This window comes from Mycosarcoma maydis, chromosome 11, assembly GCF_000328475.2.
Source record: "Mycosarcoma maydis chromosome 11, whole genome shotgun sequence".
In the NCBI taxonomy this organism is placed as follows: domain Eukaryota; kingdom Fungi; phylum Basidiomycota; class Ustilaginomycetes; order Ustilaginales; genus Mycosarcoma; species Mycosarcoma maydis.
In genome coordinates this window covers 470,323-493,263 of record NC_026488.1, presented here as the reverse complement: position 1 = coordinate 493,263, position 22,941 = coordinate 470,323, and the positions used below count along the sequence as shown (strand labels likewise).

The 22,941-nt window shown below is 54.5% G+C and overlaps 9 protein-coding genes across 9 annotated transcripts; 3 read left to right on the top strand and 6 right to left on the bottom strand.

Moving 5' to 3' along the window:
- Window positions 1-77: 77 nt before the first annotated feature.
- UMAG_04026 (pseudouridine synthase PUS7) lies at window positions 78-2,513 on the top strand (the record flags this gene model as incomplete). Its single annotated transcript, XM_011392170.1, has 1 exon — window positions 78-2,513. The coding sequence occupies one exon, from the start codon at window positions 78-80 to the stop codon at window positions 2,511-2,513; it is 2,436 nt and encodes an 811-aa protein (XP_011390472.1).
- A 178-nt stretch (window positions 2,514-2,691) lies between these two features.
- Window positions 2,692-4,317, bottom strand: UMAG_11056 (RNA polymerase III-inhibiting protein MAF1; the record flags this gene model as incomplete). The annotated part of the gene is made up of 1 exon (XM_011392236.1): window positions 2,692-4,317. One exon carries the CDS (start codon window positions 4,315-4,317, stop codon window positions 2,692-2,694), a length of 1,626 nt encoding a protein of 541 aa, XP_011390538.1.
- Window positions 4,318-6,755: 2,438 nt separating this feature from the next.
- UMAG_11055 (uncharacterized protein) lies at window positions 6,756-8,216 on the top strand (the record flags this gene model as incomplete). The annotated part of the gene is made up of 1 exon (XM_011392235.1): window positions 6,756-8,216. The coding sequence occupies one exon, from the start codon at window positions 6,756-6,758 to the stop codon at window positions 8,214-8,216; it is 1,461 nt and encodes a 486-aa protein (XP_011390537.1).
- A 786-nt stretch (window positions 8,217-9,002) lies between these two features.
- On the bottom strand, window positions 9,003-9,438 carry UMAG_11054 (putative peptidylprolyl isomerase FPR1; the record flags this gene model as incomplete). The annotated part of the gene is made up of 2 exons (XM_011392234.1): window positions 9,003-9,007; window positions 9,102-9,438. The coding sequence occupies 2 exons, from the start codon at window positions 9,436-9,438 to the stop codon at window positions 9,003-9,005; spliced, it is 342 nt and encodes a 113-aa protein (XP_011390536.1).
- An 808-nt stretch (window positions 9,439-10,246) lies between these two features.
- UMAG_04022 (uncharacterized protein) lies at window positions 10,247-12,403 on the bottom strand (the record flags this gene model as incomplete). The annotated part of the gene is made up of 1 exon (XM_011392169.1): window positions 10,247-12,403. One exon carries the CDS (start codon window positions 12,401-12,403, stop codon window positions 10,247-10,249), a length of 2,157 nt encoding a protein of 718 aa, XP_011390471.1.
- Window positions 12,404-13,742: 1,339 nt separating this feature from the next.
- UMAG_11053 (uncharacterized protein) lies at window positions 13,743-14,341 on the bottom strand (the record flags this gene model as incomplete). The annotated part of the gene is made up of 4 exons (XM_011392233.1): window positions 13,743-13,846; window positions 13,929-14,008; window positions 14,121-14,225; window positions 14,340-14,341. Coding segments are annotated over 4 exons (291 nt in total).
- A 618-nt stretch (window positions 14,342-14,959) lies between these two features.
- Window positions 14,960-16,612, top strand: UMAG_04021 (putative ribosome-binding protein NMD3; the record flags this gene model as incomplete). Its single annotated transcript, XM_011392168.1, has 1 exon — window positions 14,960-16,612. The coding sequence occupies one exon, from the start codon at window positions 14,960-14,962 to the stop codon at window positions 16,610-16,612; it is 1,653 nt and encodes a 550-aa protein (XP_011390470.1).
- Window positions 16,613-17,031: 419 nt separating this feature from the next.
- Window positions 17,032-17,589, bottom strand: UMAG_04020 (uncharacterized protein; the record flags this gene model as incomplete). The annotated part of the gene is made up of 1 exon (XM_011392167.1): window positions 17,032-17,589. The coding sequence occupies one exon, from the start codon at window positions 17,587-17,589 to the stop codon at window positions 17,032-17,034; it is 558 nt and encodes a 185-aa protein (XP_011390469.1).
- Window positions 17,590-18,202: 613 nt separating this feature from the next.
- Window positions 18,203-22,525, bottom strand: UMAG_04019 (uncharacterized protein; the record flags this gene model as incomplete). Its single annotated transcript, XM_011392166.1, has 1 exon — window positions 18,203-22,525. One exon carries the CDS (start codon window positions 22,523-22,525, stop codon window positions 18,203-18,205), a length of 4,323 nt encoding a protein of 1,440 aa, XP_011390468.1.
- Between the last annotated feature and the right edge of the window lie 416 nt (window positions 22,526-22,941).

Sequence of the window (22,941 nt, the reverse complement as noted above, 5' to 3'; positions counted from 1 at the left end):
ACCAACCTTGTCATCCTTCTCGTACAAACCCCTAACACCTCTCGATCTACTGTCAAAGTGACACTTCTTTGACAAACATGTCGGGAGAGAGCATAGCTTCACAGGATGGTAACACACGGCTCAGTCCAGTGGCCAAGAGGGTCAGGCTCGACAACGGCGAGGCAGGCAGTTCCGTATCTTGCGGAGTTGTGGAATCGCGAATGACCGAAACTCGTGCAGGTATCACCGCCTATATCCATCCGGACGTGCCCGGATTCCAAGGCATCATCAAGCAGCGCTTTACCGACTTTATGGTCAACGAGATCGACCTGTTGGGTAATGTCTGTCGGCTTACCTCTCTCGACCCACCTGCTGGAAAGCTGCTCGCACAATCGCGGCCCCTAGCTGCATCAAGCGACCAACTACAAGCGGCAGCAGAAACGGCAGAAAAAGAGCAGGCTCAAACTCAATTAGACGAATCTGCTTGGCCAGTGGTAGCGGAAGAAGAAGAGAAGCTCAAAGAATTTTTTTCAGTAGAATCAATCGAGAGCTTGAAGGAAATGTGGGCAAAGGGAAAGCAAGGTACGAATATGGCTACTGGAGCGAACGCTACCGTCGTTTCTGCAGCGAGCATCGTCACAAAGCCGCTCGAGGATAAAGTACAAAGGACGCAGGTTCACAAGCTCATTCGAGAGCTGTTCCACGGAAAGCTAGCAACGGATTCTTGTCAAGTAAGACCACGCGGAGCGAGAGCAGTAGAGGAGGACCGGGTCGCACAAGCGAATGCCGCCAGTAATAGCACCATCAGTGCTGCTTCGACTCTGATCGCGGTCCGATGGGCTAATAGATCTGACAGAAGGTCTGGCGATGGCCTGTCAGAAGAGGCGGCGAGCTCGCCCCCATACATCCACTTTCTGCTACACAAGACGAATCGCGACCACCAAGAGGCGATGGGAATGCTGGCCGAAAGTTTGAGGCTTGGCGGCGGTGGTGCGGGGCGTGGTCGCGGGAGAGGTAGGGGCGGATTTGCGGGGAGAGGAGGAGGCAGACCGCCAACAAAGGATCTCGCAGTGGCAGGCACAAAAGACAAGCGTGCAGTGACAGTCCAGAGGGTTTCTCTGAGACGCAATCGCAAAACGCTCGAAGACGTCTATCGTCTGGTCAATGGGATCAATGCCGACGTGTCCGCATCGAAAGTCAAGGGCAAAGGAAAAGGACGAACGGTTCTCGACGCAGTCACCTCACGCGCGGATCGCGGCATCCGCATCGGACACCTTGAGTACGCTCATGAACCACTCAAGTTGGGCCAGCTTAAGGGCAACGAGTTCACCATCACCTTACGCAACGTTCGGCCATCCTCCAGCTCGGCATCCGTAGACAAAGCCTTCCTCGCCTCGGTCCGCAGGTCTATGGACGTGATCCGCGATCGCGGTTTCATCAACTACTTTGGCATGCAGCGCTTTGGCACTGGCGCCATCCCCACCCACCATATCGGCATCCTGGTTCTGCGCAACGACTTCAAAACGGCAATTGATCTGCTCTTCGAGCCGCGTCCACCATCCAGCCCAGACGCGGACGACGGCGACTCGCTCGACCTGCTCAAAGCCAAACAACTGTACAAAGAAGGCGAGCTGGATAAGGCCTACAGTGTCATTCCAAAGAACTGTGTTGCGGAAAAGCACATTCTGGACAAGATGCGCAGCTCAAGATGGAACAAAGGCGATTGGATGGGGGCATTCGGCAACATACCACGGACGCTGAGGCTGATGTACGTGCATGCGTATCAGTCGTATGTGTGGAACCGGCTGGTCTCGGAGAGAGTTGCTAAATTTGGAAGTTTGCAGGCCGTGGAGGGAGATCTGGTGTTCGCGGACAAGCGCGACGAGGACGGGTGGCAAGAAGTGGGTGGAGAAGACGAAGAGCGTCCCAACGGCACGGATGGGGAAGCTGAGGATGACGACGATCTGCGCAACGGTGGCGGTAAAATCAATCCTCTCGCCACATGGCAGCGTCCGATCAAAGTGCTCACTACTTGCGACGTACAATCAGATCAGTGGTCGATCTACGACGTGATCCTACCCCTCCCCGGATCATCTATCGACCTTCCAGTTGGATGGATGTCGGATCTCTACACCTCGATCCTCACCAATGACTCGCTCACCCACACCCAACTCACATGCTCGAAATTCCCCGACTACCAACTCAACGGCTCCTACCGTCCAATGCTCGTGAAACCGCGCAACCTGACCTACAGCATCACATCCTACACCGACCCCGACATTCCTCTCACCCACACAGACGAAGAACTCTGCCTAGACGCTTCCCTCTCCAACTCCATCCAGGACGACCAAGACGACAACTCATCCTCGTCAAAGTTCACAGCTCTCACTCTCAGATTCCAACTCCCCTCATCGTCGTACGCAACCATGCTCATGCGGGAAGCGCTCAAATCAGACACTTCCAGCTTCAAACACCGTCAGATGACGCAAAAGAGCGAAGACCAACACTTCAAAGGCTCGACAACCCACGCTTGATCGTCCTGAACCAAATCGCAACTTTCAAAACGTTACAGCAAAGATCGTACAAATACAAGAGAGTCAACGGTATCTGAGCCTGACCATGAGACACCGATGCCCGAGGCGAGATTGAAAAGATCGAGTCAGTGCCGCACACGAAAAGCACAGGGTCAAAGTGAACTGAGGGCCATGGCGCTCAAGCGGGCTGCTTCTTAACGCGTTTCTGATCGAACGCGCTGGACGAGGTGTCAGATGAGCGTTTGCTGCGTACAGATGTCGGAGTGTGACGTGCTGTGTTAGTGCTTGCGCCGCCGATGCCTGCATTTGCTGCAGCAGGCGCACTTGCGCTCAGAAGAGCCGCGTCGAGCGAGTTGATAGCCCTTCGACCATCGACGATCACGACGCTATCCATGGGGTCAGTGGTGCGCACTGCGCGCGGCGAAGCGTGAGGAAAGGGCGAGAGCTGCGAAGGCGCAGGGCTGCCAGAGTCTGTGCGGATATGGCCAGGCCTTCCAGTGCGCTTGAGCGAGCCGGTGGAATCGGTCCTTGCAATCGCGCGCTTTGCCAGCGTTGGAGCTGCGGCAGCAGCAGATGCAACCGCAGCGATTTGCTTCTTGAGGGCGTTGGAAGGAGCTCGTTGACGTCCACAAGCTGCGACCTGCCCGAAACTGGCCTGCGGTGATCCCAGCGAAGCGCTAAGAACGGGAGGCGGTTGTGTGTACGCCCATGACGAGGTGGGCATACCAAATCGCGCGTTCTTGCGGCTCCATACCGAAACAAAGAGGATACGCTTCATCTTGCGGTTGTAGAAAAAGGCAAACGTCGACCATAGCAGACCGGCGCCGGTGCCGTCCAAGTCGTCGTCTTCATCGTTGAAGCTGGAATCATACGAAGTGAGGCTCGAATTTTCCATAGATGCCCTTCTTCCTCTGGGGTCGAATTCTGCTCGTGAAAGCACCATTTTGCCATCGGGTCCGATGGTTGCAATGCTGTGCGGTGCTGCCTTTCTCCCACTCAGACCTTGACCGTACACGTCTTCGTCAAACATGGGCGCGTCTTCCATTTCTTCGTCGTCATCGGTCAGTCCGTGCGTCCGCGCACGCGGAGTGTCTTCACGACCACGCATGCCCGGGTTGTCGTCATCCCAGTATTCTTCGTCTTCATACATGTCATCTTCGGCGAGATCGCCCTCTTCTTCAGGCTCGGCACTTGCGTGCGGGTCCGAGTCCATGTCGGGGTGGAATGTGTAGACTTCGCAGTCGGACACGTTCATGATGTCGTCGAGGATGTGTGAAAGGGCCGGGTGGGTGATGAGAGGCGGCAGCGATGCGGTTGCTCCGGCTGAGCCTGGCGATTCGCCGGTAGTGCCGAGGGCAAAGCTGGGCTCTTCGAATGAGCCAGGGAAAGAGCTATAGGATCGCGGAGCATTGGACGAAGTCTTGAGGCTGAGCAGAGTAGTGCTGAGCGAATTGAGCACCATGGCGGGGCTCATCTCTTTGCGGAAATCGGCAGGGTTCACTTCGCTAAAATCGTGATCGGGGAAAGCGACATTGAGGGTCGCGATGAGCAGGAAGAGCGTCTTTCGGGCTGAAGGCTGGTCGAGACGGCCGAAGGGAGATGCGAGAGCCTCCTCGAGATAATCAGGCGGGGATGTGGATGCGGAGCGGAGGTAGGAAGACTCGAGACTCTTAAAGAGGCGCTTCTCCTTGGAGACGGTCTTGCAAGAGTAGGCCTCCATGCGGGTGAAGACCTTACACTCTGCCGACTCGAATGTGAGTGCTCGAGAGAGCAGCTCGAGCTCGGGATACTCGAGGTATTTCATGATTGTGTGCGGCGTTGCTGGTTCAAGGAAAAGACCATGACCAGGGAATCCAAAGACAGGAAAGGAGCCGTTTCAAGACGGGGCGAGGAGAGTGAGAGTCAGCAAGCAGAGTTGCATTTCGAAGGAATCGTGGCGATGGAAGCTGTCAGGCTCGTTATCGCAAACGGCTACATGTAGGAATGAACGGATGGATCTCTGCTCTGTGTCTCTTGGTTTTGCCATTCCGCTTATTTGAATGTTGCGAAGCTGGTTTTGCGCAGGTTCAAGAACGGAGCAAAAGGTGGAAAGAAGACAGAACAGAGGGTAGATCGGCTGGGAAAATTGAAAGGAGGATGTACTCACGCCTGAACTCGGCAGGATAGCTCTGGTAAGAAGGTGATTGAATGATCAATCGAGCGGTGCTTGGAGGAAAGGTCAGACGGGCAACAGAGTCGTCGACGTGAGAGTTGGCTTGCGGTAGATCAGCGTACTGCGCTGGGCAAGAGAGATGGATATACGGGACGATGACCCCACGCGTGGATCGCGCAGGTCAATCCCGGAGTTGGTAGAGAGGAGAGAGATAAGATCGCCGAACACGCCTGGATTGGGTGCCCGAGATGGTTGAGATGGTACGGATCGCGTCGACCGCGATGATTTCGTTGAGCGTCAATCTTGAAGGATCGGAGTGTTGATGGTCGAGAGGGAAGCGTAGGAGCATCCGTAGGACTCTGAGTGCACCTCGGTTGTGCGCGCTTCAATATCTCGCAACACGTACTTGACGGCGGCAGATGCGTCTCTCTCTCTCTCGCAGCAGCAGCAGCACGTCGCACTTCGACACGTTGCCGCTTAATGAAAGATCCGACAAATTCACGATTCGCGTGATTCACGATTGCAGCGAGCACGTTGATAGTGTCTCTCACGTCTGTTTCGTTCATGATTCTCAGGCAGGCGAAATACATGCTGGAAATCGGCCTTGTCGAGGCTGAGGAGAGCCAATTGTATTGAACGAAAAGGCACTAGACGAGTCAAGCGGAAATGACCCGACGTTGTCCGCCTCGATTAGACAGTTTGCTCACGTTCTCACAGTCACTGAATCTCGCCGCCGTGAGTCTGCTCAGTCTTTCGTGTTTGCTGCTGCACAGCAACACACTGCACGGCACGTTCGGATCATCCGGTACCGCACCTCCCATCCACACAACCTAAATTAACTTAGTCTCACGTCACGCGCTGTTCTCTCGCCAAGTCACGAGTGTTCACGGTTCGCAGTATGATAGTGTCAACTTGGGCGCTCCAACAAGATCCAGAATCTCGCCTTGCCCGAGTCCGCGCTGCTATGGAAGTAAAAGTGGGCTTCGCACGAGAGGAAGCGAGTAAACAGCTTTGTTGATCCTTCCTTCGGCTGAATACAGTGTTGAAAGACTCAGCAAGCTTCTCTAACTCAGTAGATGCAGCGCGATGTCGCTCTTCGCTCGTTGTCAGACAGATGCGGAGGTGATCATAGGAAGACGAAGGACCCTGCTTTCGCTGTGCAGCAGTCGTCGTGAATCGTGAATCACATCGTGAATCGTGAATCAGGAAACCAGTCACATCCAATCGTGGGTTAAGTTAACACGAGAGATGGCTTCCCACAGAGTCGTGAGTGTCCGTGTCCATCCAATCACATTTGTGAATCACGAATCGCAAATCGTGAATCATGAATTGTAGCAAAAGCGCTGAAAATACCCGATCGAGGTCCAGACTATCTGGACATTTCTCGTACGTAAGAAGTCTAATTACTTGCAACCAAAAACGTTGCCACTTTCCCATCCACATAAGTTAGAACAGCACTCAACTTTGGGTAGAATAGCGGACTTGGAAATCACGCGCTGTAACATCGCTCAACTTGATCCACGATCCGCCTAACTCACGACTCACGACTCTGACTTAGGGCGAATTTCGACTCACGATATTTGTGATTCGTGATTCGTGATTGTGTTGGTCTGCCAATTATTAACAGCGTATCATCTTACCCGTGAGCAGTTCAAAAGCGCGTCCCTCCAGGCAGAACTGGGCCAAGAGCTTGACGTGCAGAATCAGCGGAGAGGCTTGTAGAAAATACGCAACTGCACAGCGCAGAGTCGCTCAAAAATAGTGAGATGGGCAAACTGCAACGACGTGTTGAGCAGCACGCTCGTCGCTGGATTCACGATTTCTGACTGACCCACGGAGCCATCAATCTGTGACTGTCACGCTCTCACATCTTTGCTTCATACCCCATCCTTCGTACCCTATCCTACTTTTCATCCCTCTCACATACATTGCACACATTCCCCTTCGCTGCCTCCCTTGTCTCGCTTTCACGTCGTGGTCTCTTGACGTTTGGTCCTCTTCGTCGCGTCCCGTGTCTTAGACAATTCGCGTCGTTCGTTTCGCGGTTTTCACCTGCCAGATTACGCTGATCCGTGACATCCTCGATTATCATGCCCGCCGCCGCATCCGCTCGCAAGTCGACGCCTACGCGCAAGTCAACCCCTCGACGCGCTCGTTCCTCGTCCGTCACTTCCAACGCATCCACAGGTGTGCCCGCCTCGCCCTCCGCCTCACCTCGCAAGACCAAAAAGCAGAAGGAGGCCGCCGCCGCTGCTGCTGCTGCTGTTGCTGCTGCTGCTGCTACAGCTGAGCAGGTCAACGATGACGAGTCGGACCTCCTCCGTCCAAAGCTTCCCACCAAGAGGAACCCAAGACTGAAAGAGGTCGACGAAGCGGTTGTCAAGCTGCAAATCATCAAGCGCGAAGGCCACAACATTATCATCGGCCGCGTTAAGCTCCCCACCGTTAACGGTCAAGACCACGCCTTTTTGCTCAAGCGTTTTGACACCAACGCCATGGCCGCTTCGTCCATGTTCCGACTCGCTTTCCCCTTCGCCGACGGCACCGCCGAGGCTGCCGAGATGCGGTTCCTCGACACCAAGTACGATACCAACCGCGCCAACGGTGGTTACATTGTCGAAGAGGTCAAGGTGCCCGAAACACCAAAGAAGCGGGGACGCACCCGCAAGACTGCCGAAAACTCCAAGAAGGAATCCACTCCCGACACCGAATCCGTCAGCGCAGACAAGCAGATCCGTGTTCTTCCCGAAGGCAGCACCGGTGTGCGTCTGCAAGGCACTTGGATCCCCGCCGAGGACGCGATCGAGGTGGCCGAGGACTACGGTATCGCCAAGTACGCCCTCGCGCTCATCCACGCTACCGCCGAACACGCCGAAGACGGTGGTGCGCCCATCCTCACCTCTGAGCCCGTTGCCGAAGTCAAGACGCCACGCAAGCGCCAGCGTGTTTCCGCTGCTGCTGCCACTGCTTCCGACACCCCAGATTCGCCCCAGCTTGTTCAGAGGGTCACTCGCCTCGAAAATGCCGACGGCAGCATCTCCAAGGTCAGAGTCGAGTCCACCCTAGAGGCGCCGTCTTCGAATGGTGTTCCTGTCGCCCTCTCTCAGGCTGAGATTGAGGAGCAGATCGCTCAGGCCAAGGCGCTCGCTGCTGGTATCCAGCAATCGATCACAGCTGGAAGCGGGAGCGCTTCGACCCGTGGTCAGAAGCGCCGTGCAGTCAACGACCGACCCACTGCCGAGATCGATCCCTTGGCCGACGACGAAGACTACTCCGAGTCTGGGCGTGTAGTGCGCGCCTTCCGACGAGGCACGCGTGTTGCACGCAGGCGTCCCATTGCTACTACGGCTGGTGCTGTGGCTGCTGCCGGTGCTGTAGGCGCTGGTGCGCTTGCTTGGGTCTCAGGCGGTAACCCAGAGGTGGCGATTCAAACGCTCCAGGCCAGCATGCAGAGTATCGGCCTGCAAAACCTACAGAACCTCGGACTGCAGAACTTGCAGCAAATCGGGACTCAGCTTGGCGCCCATCTCGCCTCGATCTTGCCCTGGTAAACAAGGCAAAGATGTAGGGTGCAAGGTGGGCGATGCGCCTCTCAACCCATCTCGAAAGGTTCGCACGAACGGGCGTTGGTGCTACTGTTGGCGACCCTACTGTGTTCGGATTCCGAGACGATACCTGCGCATACTCTACGCTTTGGCCCGATTCGACTTGTTGCTGCTCTCTTGACTTCTCACCTCACGCTCCGCTCTCGCTCAACCGGCACGCCTTGTATCGCTGTGCTAGCTCTGTTTGTAGGTTCGGCTTCCTTGTCCTTTCCTCTACGTCTTCATTGGCGTCTTCCTGATCCGACCTCTACCGTTGTACTTGTTTCCTTTCGCGGCTTCTTTTTTTCGCACTCGTGCTTGTCTTGGTCTTTGTGGCCGCACTAGCTTTCGGGTGCGCAGCTCTCCTCGCTCAGTGTGGATCTTGGTTGCTTTGTTCATATCTGACGATCGATTCACGTGCTTCGTTCCTTACCCTTGACAGGGTTGTTCTCACCAGTGTTTTCAGTAGTCTTGCTCACCTTAATCGAAATGCCAGTCCACAGTCGCGTAGCGAACCGTGCTCGCTCACAAGCAATCGTGAATGCGACGTGAGGGAGCAATTGCGGACGCATCACACTCATATTCGCAAGGTGTGGGGTTAAGTGAGAATGGATTGTTTGATTCGATGTGAAACAGCAGAGAGGACGGGGAGCGGGAAGCGGGAAGCGGGAAGCGGGAAGTTTACATGAGTGTACAACGGGTGGGATGATTGGAAGTTTATGGAGACGGGTGTTGATGTAAGGAACGGGAGTATCAAGCTGTTGGCGGATCGGGGTAGTGAGGGAGAAAGTGGGGGTGAGAAAGTGAGTGCGTGATACTGGGAGTGATGTATGGTGGTGGGAGGATACTTACCGCGCTTTCCGTTGATAGCGAGCAGTTCGACGTCGAAGATCAAATCGGCGTTAGGGGGGATGACGCCAGCGGCGCCCTGCGAGCCGTAACCCTCATTGCTCGGGATGATCAACTTGGCTCGTTCACCGAGGCTCAATTGCGGAACACCCTGATCCCAGCCCTGAATCACGCGACCAACGCCGATCTGCGTCTGGAAAGCATCACGACCAGGCTTGCGCGACGAGTCGAACTCGCTACCGTTCTTAGCAAGCGTGCCAGTGTAGTGCATAGTCACAGTGTCACCCGGTTTGGGAAACGTCTTGCCGTCACCAGGAGTAATGCGTTCGATCTGGACCATTTTGATAGACGTTGTGTGCAGTGCTGCTTGACGTGTACGGATGGTGGTGGGTAGACGCGCAATGGTTCGAAGCATCATCATGGTCTTCTTATGTATGATGGAAGCGTGGCGAACGGACCAACTACCAACAGCGTGCAAGGTACAAACCAGCAGGCGAAAAAAAAAACCCCCCGAAACGAAACCAAACGTCACACCACTCGTGACTCCGCCTAAGCACGTTCTTTGAGTCTCCTGATTTCGTGATTGTGTTTCAGATTCGTACCTAAAGTCACATTTGTATTCAATCAAACTACTATTAATAATACCAAGCTACAAATATAAGTCGCCTATGCGCCAATTGTGCTTTGGCCAACCATTCGTGATTGTGTTCCACCCTGCAGAAGTCGTCCAACTTTCGCCCAACACGTCATGAAGACCAGATCGGGAGATCGCGCAGCAGATCTGCAGAGTCCCGAGGTAACATGTCAATTCGAACGATTCTCTCAGCCTCGTACACATGCATCAAGCTCACATCGTGCCAAGGCAGATGTCGGGAGCAACAAAAACGGTGCCAGCATCCGACATGTTCACAACAAGCACTGACTCAGACTCTCGGGGTGAATTACTCTCGCAGCGATGAGACGAACAAGCTCGAATTCATTGACCATCCGACTTGCCCAGGTGGCACAGTCTCGTGAAGGAAAGAAACAAGTCCTCTAGAAACATGCGCCAGAAACGCAACGGCAGGGCAAGAAAAATTAACACGAAGCACATTCACAGCTTGGAAGAGTCTCAACTGTGGCCTGATCCCTTCGCATGTTCCCCGGCATCATACCGGAACAACGCTGCTCGCACGTGAGTCAGCGAAAAGCTCCTCGCCTCTCGCCTCTTGGCGATCCTTCTTCTTTTTGATCTGCGCGTACTCCCTCGAGATGTTGGTCGACGTCGTCCAGCCATCCTCTGGGAACAGCTCAGCCATTTGTTTGTAGCAGGCTTTGCGAGCGTTAATCTCGCTGTACTGCTCGATCGAATTCTCGAGCTTGTGCTTCTCGTTGATGAGCTCACTCATGGCGTTTTCGATAGTGATGAGCACAAACACTTGTTCGCGCATCTCCTCGCTCCACCTCCAGCGCTTGGTGGGCTCGATATTCTCGTCCTCGCCCTCTTTGGCACCGTCGACGTCTGTTGACTCGTCCGCAGCACGCGTCGGTGGGCGCGGCTGATTCGCCTCGGCTACTTCTCCATCCTTGGGTGCTTCGCCCCGCTCCACCCAGGCTTTGTGCGCTGCTTGAAAATCTGCAAGCTGCTGCGGGTAGCTGTCGCGAATCATACTGCCGAGCTTGTCCAGATGGTCCTGCTTGAGGTCCTCGAAATACTTGATGTGCTGAGCAAAGAATTCGCGCTTGACCAGCTTCATCATCGTGAAGCGATTGTAGGGGAAGATCGTAGGAAGGTGGTTGAAGAAGTTGTCGTCGTACTCACCCAGCATGACGGCGAGTTTGGCTGTCTCGACAAGCGGCGGCTTGAGCGAAGGAGGGAATTTGGTCTTGACGGCAAAGCTCTCCGCATCCACCTTCGCCTTCAGATCGTCGAAGGCTGCTTGCAGACGAGGGTCGACGGGCAAAGTTGGGTAGCGATTTTTCTTGATCGCTTTCGATGAATTCGCATCGTTGTCATCGACCTTGATGGGCGCGTCGCGGGTGCCTTCCTGCCTCGACGCGTTGGTCAGTGCCGAAGCGGCGCCGACCGAGGGACTGCCAGGATCGCCACGGTTCAGGAGTGAGCCCAGCTGCATGGAAGGCGACCTAAATGGTGGCATAGGAGGCAAATGAGCGCCCTGCTGTGCTTTCCTCGCCACGAGCTTGTTGAGCGATCCAGCAAAGCCAAACTTTGAGTCACGGATGCTGAGCGGCTTGGGCCTTTCTGCGGCTGGTATAGGCTGTCCCTTGGCTGCGGCTTTGGCTTTGGCAAGCTCGACGGTGCCCTGTGTAACATAGAACCCGTCTGCTTTGGGCTTGGCAAAATGGGTTGGTTCATCAATGTTGAGCTCCGAGTCATCGACAAACGGATCACGAACGTCGTATTGGCCAATATCGTATTTGTCGTCGTCAGGTCGTCGGCGCTTCTTGCTAGCGGCAACTGCGCCCGAGGGTTCATCGGGTCGATACTTGGCAAGCAGATTGGCCAAGCCAGGTTCGAGATCGATGGGGACGCCAGGGACGCCGGGCCCGCCTGGTGGTGGCGCGACAGGCTCTGGCTCTGTAGCCTCGAGCAGCTGTTGCTCGTACCATTTGGCCCACGGATGATCCTCTTGCTTGAGCTGGGCAAGCACTAGCTCGGGAATGTTGATGAGGTAGCCACTTTGGCGAGCCTCAAGGATGTTGATGCGCACGGTAGGCCGCTTTGGAGCGGGAGCAGCCGCTTCTGGTGGGGACGGACTGCGGCGTCGTGAGCGTTTCTTTGATGGCGATGCCTTTTCTCCCGACTTGGCAACGTTTTTGGACAAGGAGCCGTCACCCTTGTCGCCGCCTTCACCTTCCGAAGCGCTGCCTGCATCGGTGGTTGCTTTGTCATCATCGTCATCTTCGTCGTCGTCGTCATCATCATCGGCATTGTCGTGGCCGTGGTCTCTAGCATGCTGGCCGTTCTCTTCAGATGCGTCTAGCATTGCAACGTCATCTGGCACATGTTCTCGTGCGTCATGGAATGGCTGTTCGGACTCTGTGATCGGCGAGGGGACATTGGAGCGTCGATGGTCACGACGGTCACCACCGTTGGCTGCCTCTGGCGGCAGCTGTAGATTGGAATCGGAAGTATCAGCGCTTAGTCGTTTGCGAGGTGATGTGCGCGGAGAATTGGCATATGGCGAAGAGCCTGGTCCGCTTGGGCCAAGAAGATTGGCGAGAGAGACACGCGAAGCGGCCGAAGAGCGCGGCATCTCTTCATCGTCGACAATGATCTCTGCTTGGGAAGTTCTGGTGTTCATTTCGGGGAAGGTTGACTTGGGAAGCGGGGAAGAAGCTCTATGATCACTGCTACTGCTCGAGATAACAATAACATCCGGATCATCTGTATGCATGCGAGTAAGCCAAGGTCTGTAGAAGGGTCGCTTTGCAGGCTAGTCGCCTACTTGTGCCGGCCGTGAAGTCTGAGGCGTTCAGACCGTTGAATGTGAGAAACAACCCGAAGAATGAATCGGAATGCTGATAGGACGATGTGTCGATGGATGTAGAGAAAGGCGATGATCGCAAGCGTACTAAAGGTCAAGCAGTCAAATTGTTGGGCACTTGGTGTGTGAACGGGATGGAAGGCAGCGACGCTCAGCGCCAAGACCCTGATGTAGTTGTTGTCGGCGCGCCCAGTGCGGATGGACCGAAGGGTCGTGGCAAAGCGTCGTGCGTATCGCCCGAAAAGAAGCAGCTAGTCTGAAGACGATTGGAAACGAAAGTGCGTCGAGGTGAGAGACGCAAAGAGCACCAGAGCTTTTCGGAGACGGAGTTGCCGAAATCACGAATGGTGAATCGTGAAGGGTTGATTTACGATTCTTTCTCGGATGCGCGTCCGATGTGATGTGATGCAGAACGGTATTTCAATCAGCCGCCTGTCACGTTGGCAACTGCTGAACCCTTTCGAATCACGCACAACAGCTCAGACTCGAACCAACGTCGGCGCTCTCTCTCTATGTATCCAGCTTTACCACCCATTGATTTTCCTGATCCATCCAATTCGGGCCGCAGCACCGTCGGAAGCCTTGTGAAAAATCGTCATGAATAACATAGTTGATGTTGACTTACTGTATGTTGCCGATATTCACGATTTGGCTTCTGTGTGTCGGGGGGGTTTTGTTTTCCACTTTACGGTCATCGAGCTTGTCGTGGATGATGATTCGTGATTTGACTTCCATCGACACGACAGCGAGCGCTTCGAAAGTGAACGAAGGGCACGAAACACACTCACGACTCTTTCTTGCTCGGAAATTGCCCCGGTTTAGCGCTCACCAAGGTTCTGCACACTCGTGACCGGATGTGGCCACGCCAAGCATACTTGTCAGGAGAGAGAAAGGATTGGGTTCATTTGATCCGGTCCTCAAATGCAATATCAGCGGCGGACGTCCTCACGCTGGCATTTGTGACTGTCGCTTCGAATCCAACATGTTCGATGCTTTGCTTCTTCAAAAAGATGCTTTCAGCCAAACTGCCGAATCGGTGCGGCGCTCCTCTAAATCACCGATAGGGGGAACTCACGTTCCAGAAAGCAGGATCTGCTAGATTTAATTATGTTGAAGGTGTGATCTGGGTAGCACTGTTGTGTATCCGCACATACAACTACGAAGAAGGGATGCGTTGACAGTTGATGTGTGTCTTGGACGGATCTTGCGGCAAGGTGCAGAAGAAGTTGAGGCTTTGCATCGTCGAGAAGAGGGATTTGGCTGCCAGACATAACATAAATAGGACAGTAAGCCGCGTGTCATATATGTGCAGGCTGATAGACAACAGGGGACACAAACGTACCTTCCAAAGCGATCTCTGTGCATGTGAGACGGCCGTCAGACTGTTGTGCACAGAGCTGTGATCTACCAGACCCCCGTTCGCTGTAAGCGTGGATCGTTGAGACGAAATATAAAAATCAGTGGTGATTCGCTCAGACAATGTAGGCACCTCGTGTCGTTTAGAGAAGCTCGGACACTCCAGAACTTGACTCACCCATCCAATGTAAAGATAGCGGCGCCGGTCTGTTGGACAAATTGTCTTGTGGTCTCATGAGCTGGCGAGTCCATTCGGTCCGTGAGATTTGAAGAGGAGCCAGACCTGTGTGGGTGACGCGAGTAGAGGTGCTCCGATCAGTCAGTCCTTGTTTCCGCTTCGGAAGTTGACGTGGTCAGCGTACGGCTATGCCGTCGGATCTCCTCAAGAGACACTTACATGATGGCTGTGGTTCGGCTCGCCGCGGTTTGGGCTTTCTGTGCTTATCCTTGCGCTTTCTTTCAACACAAAGTATTCGGCTGAATTCCAATTCTCGATGAACAAGATCGACGGACCGGAGGATGGGTGGTGGTGTCTTGTTGAGGTGTCAGCAATGACTCAAAGCGTTCGGAGATGATGTGTTCTTCAAGACTTGTACCTCCTCCACACTTCAGCAAGAGCCTTTGTGCGTTACGTCAAAGAGCTGCACAAGAGTTCGGCTCTCGGAGGTCTGTTGAGAAGCGCGCTTGACAGATCTGCTCAATCGGCGCGGCGTACCCCGATGGGCTCTCTAAAGCAACCGACAAAGGAAGTTTTGGAAATTTTTTTGTCATGCTTGAAGCTCAGTTAACCAATGCTAAACCCACACATGACATCCCAAAATTTCTCCACCTTCAAAAAAAAAATGTCTCTAAGCTGCGTCTGAAATAGCAGCGCTGAATTAGCATCACCGTTGTTATGTAGAGGTGCAAACTCCTCGACTCAACCAAGTCGACTCCTGTCACCACCATCTGCCGGAAGAACATTTCCCGGAACCTAGGACACTCTTGCTCTCCTCAATACTCGGACTTGACGACGATATGGAGTACCACCCTCCAGCAGCGCAGCACATGGTGCTTTGCGCCGATTGCGGTACGCCCATCGCACCCAATAATGCCAACCTCTGTCTTTCGTGCTTGAGGAATTCGGTCGACATCACCGAGTCGGTTCCCAAGCAAGCCACGGTCAACTTCTGCCGAAATTGTGAGAGGTATCTCAACCCTCCCAACTCGTGGGTCCCGGCTCGTCTCGAGTCGAGAGAGCTGCTCGCCATCTGTCTCAAGAAGCTCAAAGGGCTCAACAAAGTTCGGCTCATCGACGCCGGTTTTATCTGGACCGAACCGCACAGCAAGCGTCTTCGTGTCAAGCTTACAGTGCAGAAGGAAGTCTTCACATCCACCATCTTGCAGCAGTACTTCGAAGTCGAGTTCGTCGTGCAATACGGCCAATGCCCCGATTGCACGCGTCTGGCGGCTAAGAACACATGGCGCGCCATGGTGCAGGTGCGACAAAAAGTGCAGCACAAGCGTACCTTCCTCTATCTCGAGCAGCTCATTCTCAAACACAATGCGCATCAGAATACTGTGTCTATCAACGAGAAGAAAGACGGTCTGGATTTCTTCTACACGCAACGAGCACATGCCATCAAGATGGTCGAGTTCCTCAACTCAGTCGTCCCTATCAAGACAACCAAGTCGGAACAGGTGATCTCGATGGATGTACACACATCCACCACCAACTACAAGTTTACCTACAGTGTCGAAATCGCACCCATTTGCAAAGACGATCTGGTGTGTTTACCGCTCAAGATGGCCAAGCAGCTTGGTAACATTGGTCAGCTCGTGCTTTGCCACAAGGTGACCAATTCGTTGCGATTCATCGATCCGATCAGCTTGCAAATCGCCGAAGTGCCGGCGGAAAAGTACTGGAGGGATCCGCAACCGGCTCTCGCCACAATCCCGGAAATGGTCGAGTTCCTCGTGCTCGACATTGAACCCACCGGACGTTACGCCACCAACACACATGGTGTGCAGAATCGACGTCTCGAAGAGGCGGATGCGCAGGTCTCGCCACTCAATGCCGCCTCGTTTGGCGAAGCTGATGCCGTTTACCACACGCGCACGCATTTGGGAGCCATCTTGCAACCAGGTGACACAGTTATGGGTTACTACCTACGCATCGCCAACTTCAACTCAGCTACCTGGGACACCATCCCCGCGGACCGTATGCCGGACGTGGTTCTGGTCAAAAAGTCGTACCCCGAGCGCAAGAAGCGTTCGAAGAACCGTATGTGGAAGCTCAAGTCGATGGCAAAGGAAGCCGAGGATGCTACCACGGAAGGAGCTGTGGGACGAGGAGCGGTGGGACGGCGTGGTGGCTTGGACTCGCAACGTGTCGAGCGAGACTACGAGCTGTTCCTGCGCGAGCTCGAGGAGGACGAAGAAATGCGTGGCACGGTCAACCTGTACCGAGATACCAAGAAGGAGGAAGAGAAGCGACTGCGCAAGGAACGCGCCGCACAGATCAAGGCGGAGCGCGAAACTGCGTTGGCGATGGATGGTGTCGAGCAAGACGCCGATTTCGACGACGGCATGACCACCGATGGCGAGAGTGAGTGGGGCGATGACGATGCACCGCGTGTCGGACTGGACGAGTTGCTCGACGACTTGGAAGATATGGCCATCGAGGATTGAGTCTTCACTCATGCCATGCGAGCTCTTGATGTTCCGCTTTGCTTTTCGTCGTCGTCGTCATCGTCATCGTCATCTGCGTTCTTTCGTTCTTTCGTTCTCACGCTCTCTGTTCAGCACATGCAATCCTTGTTTTACAGTCAAGTGTGTCCATGTGCAAGTTTTCTGCAAACAGGTGAGGTTGTGCGGTGTCATTCTTGCGTGCAACAACGTTTCAGGTGGCATCAATGGCATGTGCAGTTGCTAGTTGAGCTAAGAGTCACCGAAAGACAGATGATTTGGCTGTGTCGGTCAAGAGAGTTGTTGGCTCGAGCGTCGGCGTGGAAGAAGGGTGTCGGAGCAGCACGGCGTAGCTCTGAGAAGATCGGAGCGGTAGGTGAGGGTATAGTGAACATTGGTGATTTTGGACGTTTTGTATAGCTTCAACCTGTTGCGTCCCATTTGGTGTTGGGGTTGGCCAGGAATTGTTCGTACGCCTGCCTGTTGAAGAAGCTCAACTCGGTTTCGTTTTCGATGCCTATTTGAGCCAAGGTGGTGTTTTGCTTTGTCAGTCGCTCGTTCGACTGTCCATTGACGAGTGCGCCTAGGTTGGCGTCTTCGAGCACCCACTCCGGGTGGTCCAGATTGATGATCAGATTCGTCGTCTTGGATCCGTGCGCGCGAGTGTAAAGCTTCAAAGTATCTAGCTGATCGGCATAACTGCGAAACGCTCGAAAGCTCGAATTGCGCTTCACCTCGGCCCGACACATGTCTTCCAATTCCGAAACGGTGGTAGTAGTGAGATCGATCGACTTGATCACGTACGCTTTCATCGATCGAAACTCGAACGACTTGATGATCCGGATCGTAATGACAGCATCGGTAAGCGGACGTGAAACATTGGTCTCCTTGTTATCCGAAAAGTCGGCTTGCGGATTGAACGCGTGAAACCCCCCTGGCAACAGCGTCGATGTTGTTGTTGTCGTTGTAGATTCCTCCATCGTGATTCCAACCCAAATGTAGTCTTGAGGCTGACAGCGGCAAATCGGAACAACGTGATGGTTGATGCATGCCAAACCGAGCCACAGAGACGAGAAGCAATTCGTGATTGTCAGTCGCGAGTCACACAGTACGTGAGTGTTGTTGCAGAGCCGCAACAAGGCGTGAGGCTGCGCTGTATGAATTTCCTTCCAGAAAAGTCTAAACCAGCTTCTCTCAAAACCCCTCCAAGACACGACAAGACTTTCGCCACAAAAGTCTCTGTTCTCCGCCGCAGTCTTCTCCAAAAAGCTTCACTCACGTCCGAATTATCGTGTACCTCTTAAAGTTGTTATCACTACTGACTGCGCTGTGCGTCGTGCGTCGTGCATCACAGCGTGAACAAGTTGTCTGACAATCGTGAGTCACAATCTCTGTGCTCCATGTCATGTGCTTCACGCACCAGCATCCTCAACATTGTCCAACTCAGTCAAACACCAGAGACACACGAGAAATGTGAACGAGATCATCAAGAATTACAAATGCACACTTATTTACTGTGCGTGACAATGACAGTCTCTTGCCAAGAACGACGAAAAGACATGAGGATGGACGAGAACAGCGTCGCCAAACGGACTACGCAGCACCTCCGGCTTTGGCATCGGCGCTTTGAGCAACGCGTGCAGAAATGTCTTGCAGTAACACCTTTTCTTGCTGAGGGAATCGACCGAGCATCGCCTCGAGCGCCAGCAGTTCACTTGATTTCACAGTCGGCGGCGTTGGCTGCGACGCTGAGTCCATGCTTGCTCTGCCAGCAAGCGGAGTCGTGGCGCCGGTCAAGTCTGTTCTACTGGGCATCTGCGATATGTAGCTGTGCGACACCGATCCGTTTTCCGGCGTTTGAATGCCGTGCGTAGTAAAGGTTCCGTCAGAAGTGCTACCCGAAAGGTCGACATTCTCTCCCTTCTGCGACGGGATGGCCTCAGCCCAAGTCAGCGAGTTGATACCTAAGCCGGCTACTTGACTTCCATTTGCGGCCAGCCTTCCGTCGCCATCCGCAAGTGCGGTTTGCAATGATGCGGTGCTTTTGCTCGTCTCCTTCGACAGCTTTTGGCTCAGCCCGTGACTGCCAAAGGAGGGGGTCACAGGGCTAGGTATCAAGCCGTTCGATTCGACGTCGGACCGTGCCGTCGCGTCAAAGCTTGGCCTGCCTCCTCCGAACGTAGGCCGCAACATGCTGCTGAAAGAGGGTCGCGCTTCTGCTCCAAATGATGGCCTCGATTCAACCGACATGGATGGTCGCCAGCTCTGATCTAAATTGGTATCGTCACCCAAATCTACCACGATGAGGTCCGCAGGTCCGATGCCTTTACCGCCCTTCTTGTTTTTTCCCTTGATTCCCAGTCGTTTAAATGCCTGGCCGACGCCACGACTCGATGGCAGTGGCGGACTGAAGGGGCTCGCGACAGGCGCTCGATCCCGGTCTTGCGAGAATGACGTTCGGGCGCTTCGTTGTGCACTGAAACTCGTCGAACGCCATGAAGGCGTCAGTTGTTCGCGCAGAGCTGGAGTCGCCGAACCCTTTGGCGTTGAAAGGAGATTCGCGGCCGCAGGAGAACTCAAGATCGAAGATGGCATGGATGTTGTGGCATCCTGATGGCTCAAACTGCTTTGCTTTTTGCTGGGTCGCAGCATATCTAGGCTGACTTTTCTGGTACGTGAATCCTTCGTGACAGCCAACTCGAGTGTCGAAGGCAGAGTCTGCACACGCAGGTTCCCGCTAGTACTCGTGCGTACCAGTCTGTGTTCAGCAAAGGAGCGCGAACTGCGGTTGGATGTTCCCGAGAGAGGCACCGAAGCGGAAGGCCGCACGCCTTTGGACTCGTTCGGCTCAGCGATCCACGAAAGACGTTCGCTCAACTCCTCGACGCGTGAGAGACGGTCGACGCGAGGCTGGCCTCGGATGAAACGGCCCAATGGCGATCTAAATCGCTGCTCGTCCCCCTCTACCTCAACTCCGAGTTCTGCGGAATCGTCTGTCGAGGGCGACAACAAAGCAGTTTCCGTGTCTGCTGTCCCGCCGTTGCCAGTAGAGATGACATCGGCATCAAAGTGACGAAGCTGCTCGGTTACCAATCCTGCCTCGATCCCTGTTTGAGGCGTGTCACTCAGTAGCGCTGGGCTCAATGTTTTGCGAATGGTGATGCGCGATTGGGCGATATTGGCAGGATCACCCGACTGCTCCACAACATCAAAGCCACGAGCGGACGACGTTGACGACCTTGGGGCAGACTCTTCCACGACATGAGGCGAAGACCTCTTTGGCGTCGTTGGTACAAAGACGTCGACGGCTGTTATCGGATGTTGCTGCATCTTCTTGCGTCGAAGCAACCTTCCAAGGTTTCGCGAGCTCTTTTCCGAGGGGAACTGGGAAGATGTCGGCAACTGAGGTGATTCTTCCCAAATCGATCGAGTCACCACGTCTTCTGGTGCGGCAAAAGCTACCGGTATAGCTGGGACTGGGGGCACATTGTCGATCTCTTCTTTGCTGCGAGATGACGAGAGTGCGGTCAAGGATTTGACGCGTGCTCGAAAAGATCTTTCCACTTTCTTAGACATGAAGCCGTTGGAGAAATTGCCACTGAAGGATGGTGACGCCGACATTGAAGCAGCCTGCTCTGACATTGGAAAGTTGAGATCGAAAGCCTCAGCCGATCGAGAGGGCGCAGATGGGCTGGAGTTTGGCGGCGACGTAGCAAGGTTGAGCCCTTTTGGAGTGACAGAACCCTTGACCCTGATGAGCAGACCACCAAACTTGCCGCGTGGACGATGTTGCGAGACGGGAGATGAGTGGGACGTGTGCGACAAGTCGCGTAGGTTGCTGGTGGAACGACTATAGGTGCTTACCAGGCTTCGAGAGCCGGCCGTCTTAGTCGACATGTCTGGTCGCTTGATGCCAGTGATCGTAGCTCGGTCGCTTATCTTGGGAGCCATGTCCTGCATCTCGAATTGCAAATGCGCATCCGATGCGGCATCTGGATGATTTGAACCTTGTGTGAGATCGACCGTGGAAGGTACTTCGCCAACCTCGTTATCTGGATGATCGACGACTTTGCTGAGCGGTCGCGCTTGCCTTGCAAAAGTTGCAGGACGATGACGGGGGAGAAAGGACCTGCCGAATCGCGAGTCGGAGAAGCTGCGTCGGCCCTCAGCGATCGGCTCATGAATGGGAACGCTAAGATTGGAACTTGCGGTTGGTGCCGCAGTTGCACTGGTAGCGGATGGTTCGCCGTTGAGCAGGCCGGCGCGAAACGGAGAGATGATTGAGTCGAGGCTACGCCGCATCACGCCAGAACGAGCTGCCGGTGTAGATGATGTATATCGGAAGCTTGGCGGCGACATGTGTGCGGCAAGAAGTTCGGTATCGGCGTCCATGTCCTCGGTCGAGTCCATCTCAAACTCGTTTGTGCGGAACTCATCATCGCGACACATAGGAAATATGTCCAAATCGACAGTCCGTGCTGCATCGTGACTTTGGCGCGTAGCCTTTGTTTCGGCAACGGGGCTCTGAAATGCTGAGACAGGTGCTCGGGAAAGGGATGCACTCGTCTGATGTCCGTTGCGGGCAAAATCCTTTGGCGGGACCGCTGGTGCAGATTTTTGCCGAGAAGGCGGCGGATACGCCTCCGAGTCTGCTTGAGCGGGTAAACGTGCCTTGTCGGGGAAAGACGATGCAGCAAGTGTAGGCGCTGCAGAGCCAAGGAGCTTTCGAATCTTGCTCGTCGACTTGCGCGGGGCAGCGCTGTAGTCTGAACTGTGAAACCCATCTGGAGTGTGCAGGATTGTGTTCTGCAGAGCAGATGATGAAGATGTGGCTAAGATCGGTGCCGACTGCCGAGGCGATTGCAGGTGGCTATTGCCATGTGGCTCTGGCTCTTGAATGATGGCTTGCGCCGTACGATTGGATAGATTCGAGGTGAAGGTCGAATTTTGAGGAGGTGAGCGAGCGCTTGTTGGGAAGGTGTAGGCTGAATCAACGGCGGACAAAGATGTTCGAGGTTCCAAGTCTGGCTCGTGCTCTTTGGCGAAAGTGAGAGCAGAAGCGTAAGGATGAGGCATACGCAAGGATGAAGGTGGCGGTGGAGAAGCAAGGAGGCGCTGCGGACGAGCGTGGAGGTAGGCGCGATCTTGATGATCGCTGGTGTTACTGGAAGAAGGATGAGCAGGGGCACGCGGTGTCGAAGAGCTGGTGAGCTCGGGAAGGGATGGAGAGCCAAAGGTGGTCTGCCAATTGGGGGAGCTGGTAATCCTCGGTGGTGGAATGGGAGGCACGAGTGGCTTAGGTGCGTCGCGAAGTCTGCGATTTCGACGTCGATGGCTCGAGCTGGCGACAGAGGGTGACTGATAGGAGCGGACAGAGCCTTCAAAGGAGGCACGAAGCGATGAATAGGGCGCCTCGTTTGTCGCAGGATCATCGGCATCTGAGCCTAGGGCGTCTTGAGTGGCACGAGAAGGCAAATCCCTGATGCCAGATCTGCGGGATGGCGTTTTCCTGCGAGCCGAGAGTTCTGAATGGTCGAAAGACTGGCGAGTGGACAGAGGAGCAGATGCGGAAGGAGCGGACGGCTTTTCACGTTTGTGACTGCTTGCTACTGAGGCGCGCGATGAAGTGCTCGAGAGGGCTCCGTATCGATCCTGCCAGGCTGCATGATCTGGGTGTCTGGGGTCGGCTGCCTGGACGATGGCGTCAAAGAGCTCGGAGCGGAGGTGAGCCGAGACGGGGCGGCTCGAGGAGGTAGAGTTGGTGCCAGAGGAGAGGAGAGTTGATCTTGAGGATTTGGAGGCTTTGGACGGCCGAAGCTGCGTGCTCAGGCCGGCTGGAGAGGTAACATCGTTGGAAGCGAGTTGGTGCTCTGTCTCGGCGGACGATTGGAATTGATAGGGATGACTCTTGATCATTTCGTCGTGATCAGGTTGTGGATGCCTAGTGCAAGCAAGACGGTGGCTGTACAGAGAGCTCAGCTGATGTGAACGTCTTGCGAGAAAGCTAGAAGCGCAGAAGCAGAGGCGTTGGGCAGAGCAAAAAAGCAAAGCCGCCAATCGCAAGCAAAGACTATTGAAGCGAGCTGATCATTGGCGGTGGTATCTGGCTGCGCTCGGCGTATTTGATGCGATAGTGCAGAATGGCAGAACAGCGACGGATCTGAATGAAAATCGCAGGGTTGGGCAGAGTTGCGATCGAAGGACGGTCTCTCGAGTGAGGATGCTTGGCTGGTATGTTGTGTTCAGACGATGGTCGACTATGAGACGTTTCTGAGATGAAAGGATGAGGCAAGCGGAGGGATAGGGATAGGGAAGAAAAGGAAAAGGGAAGG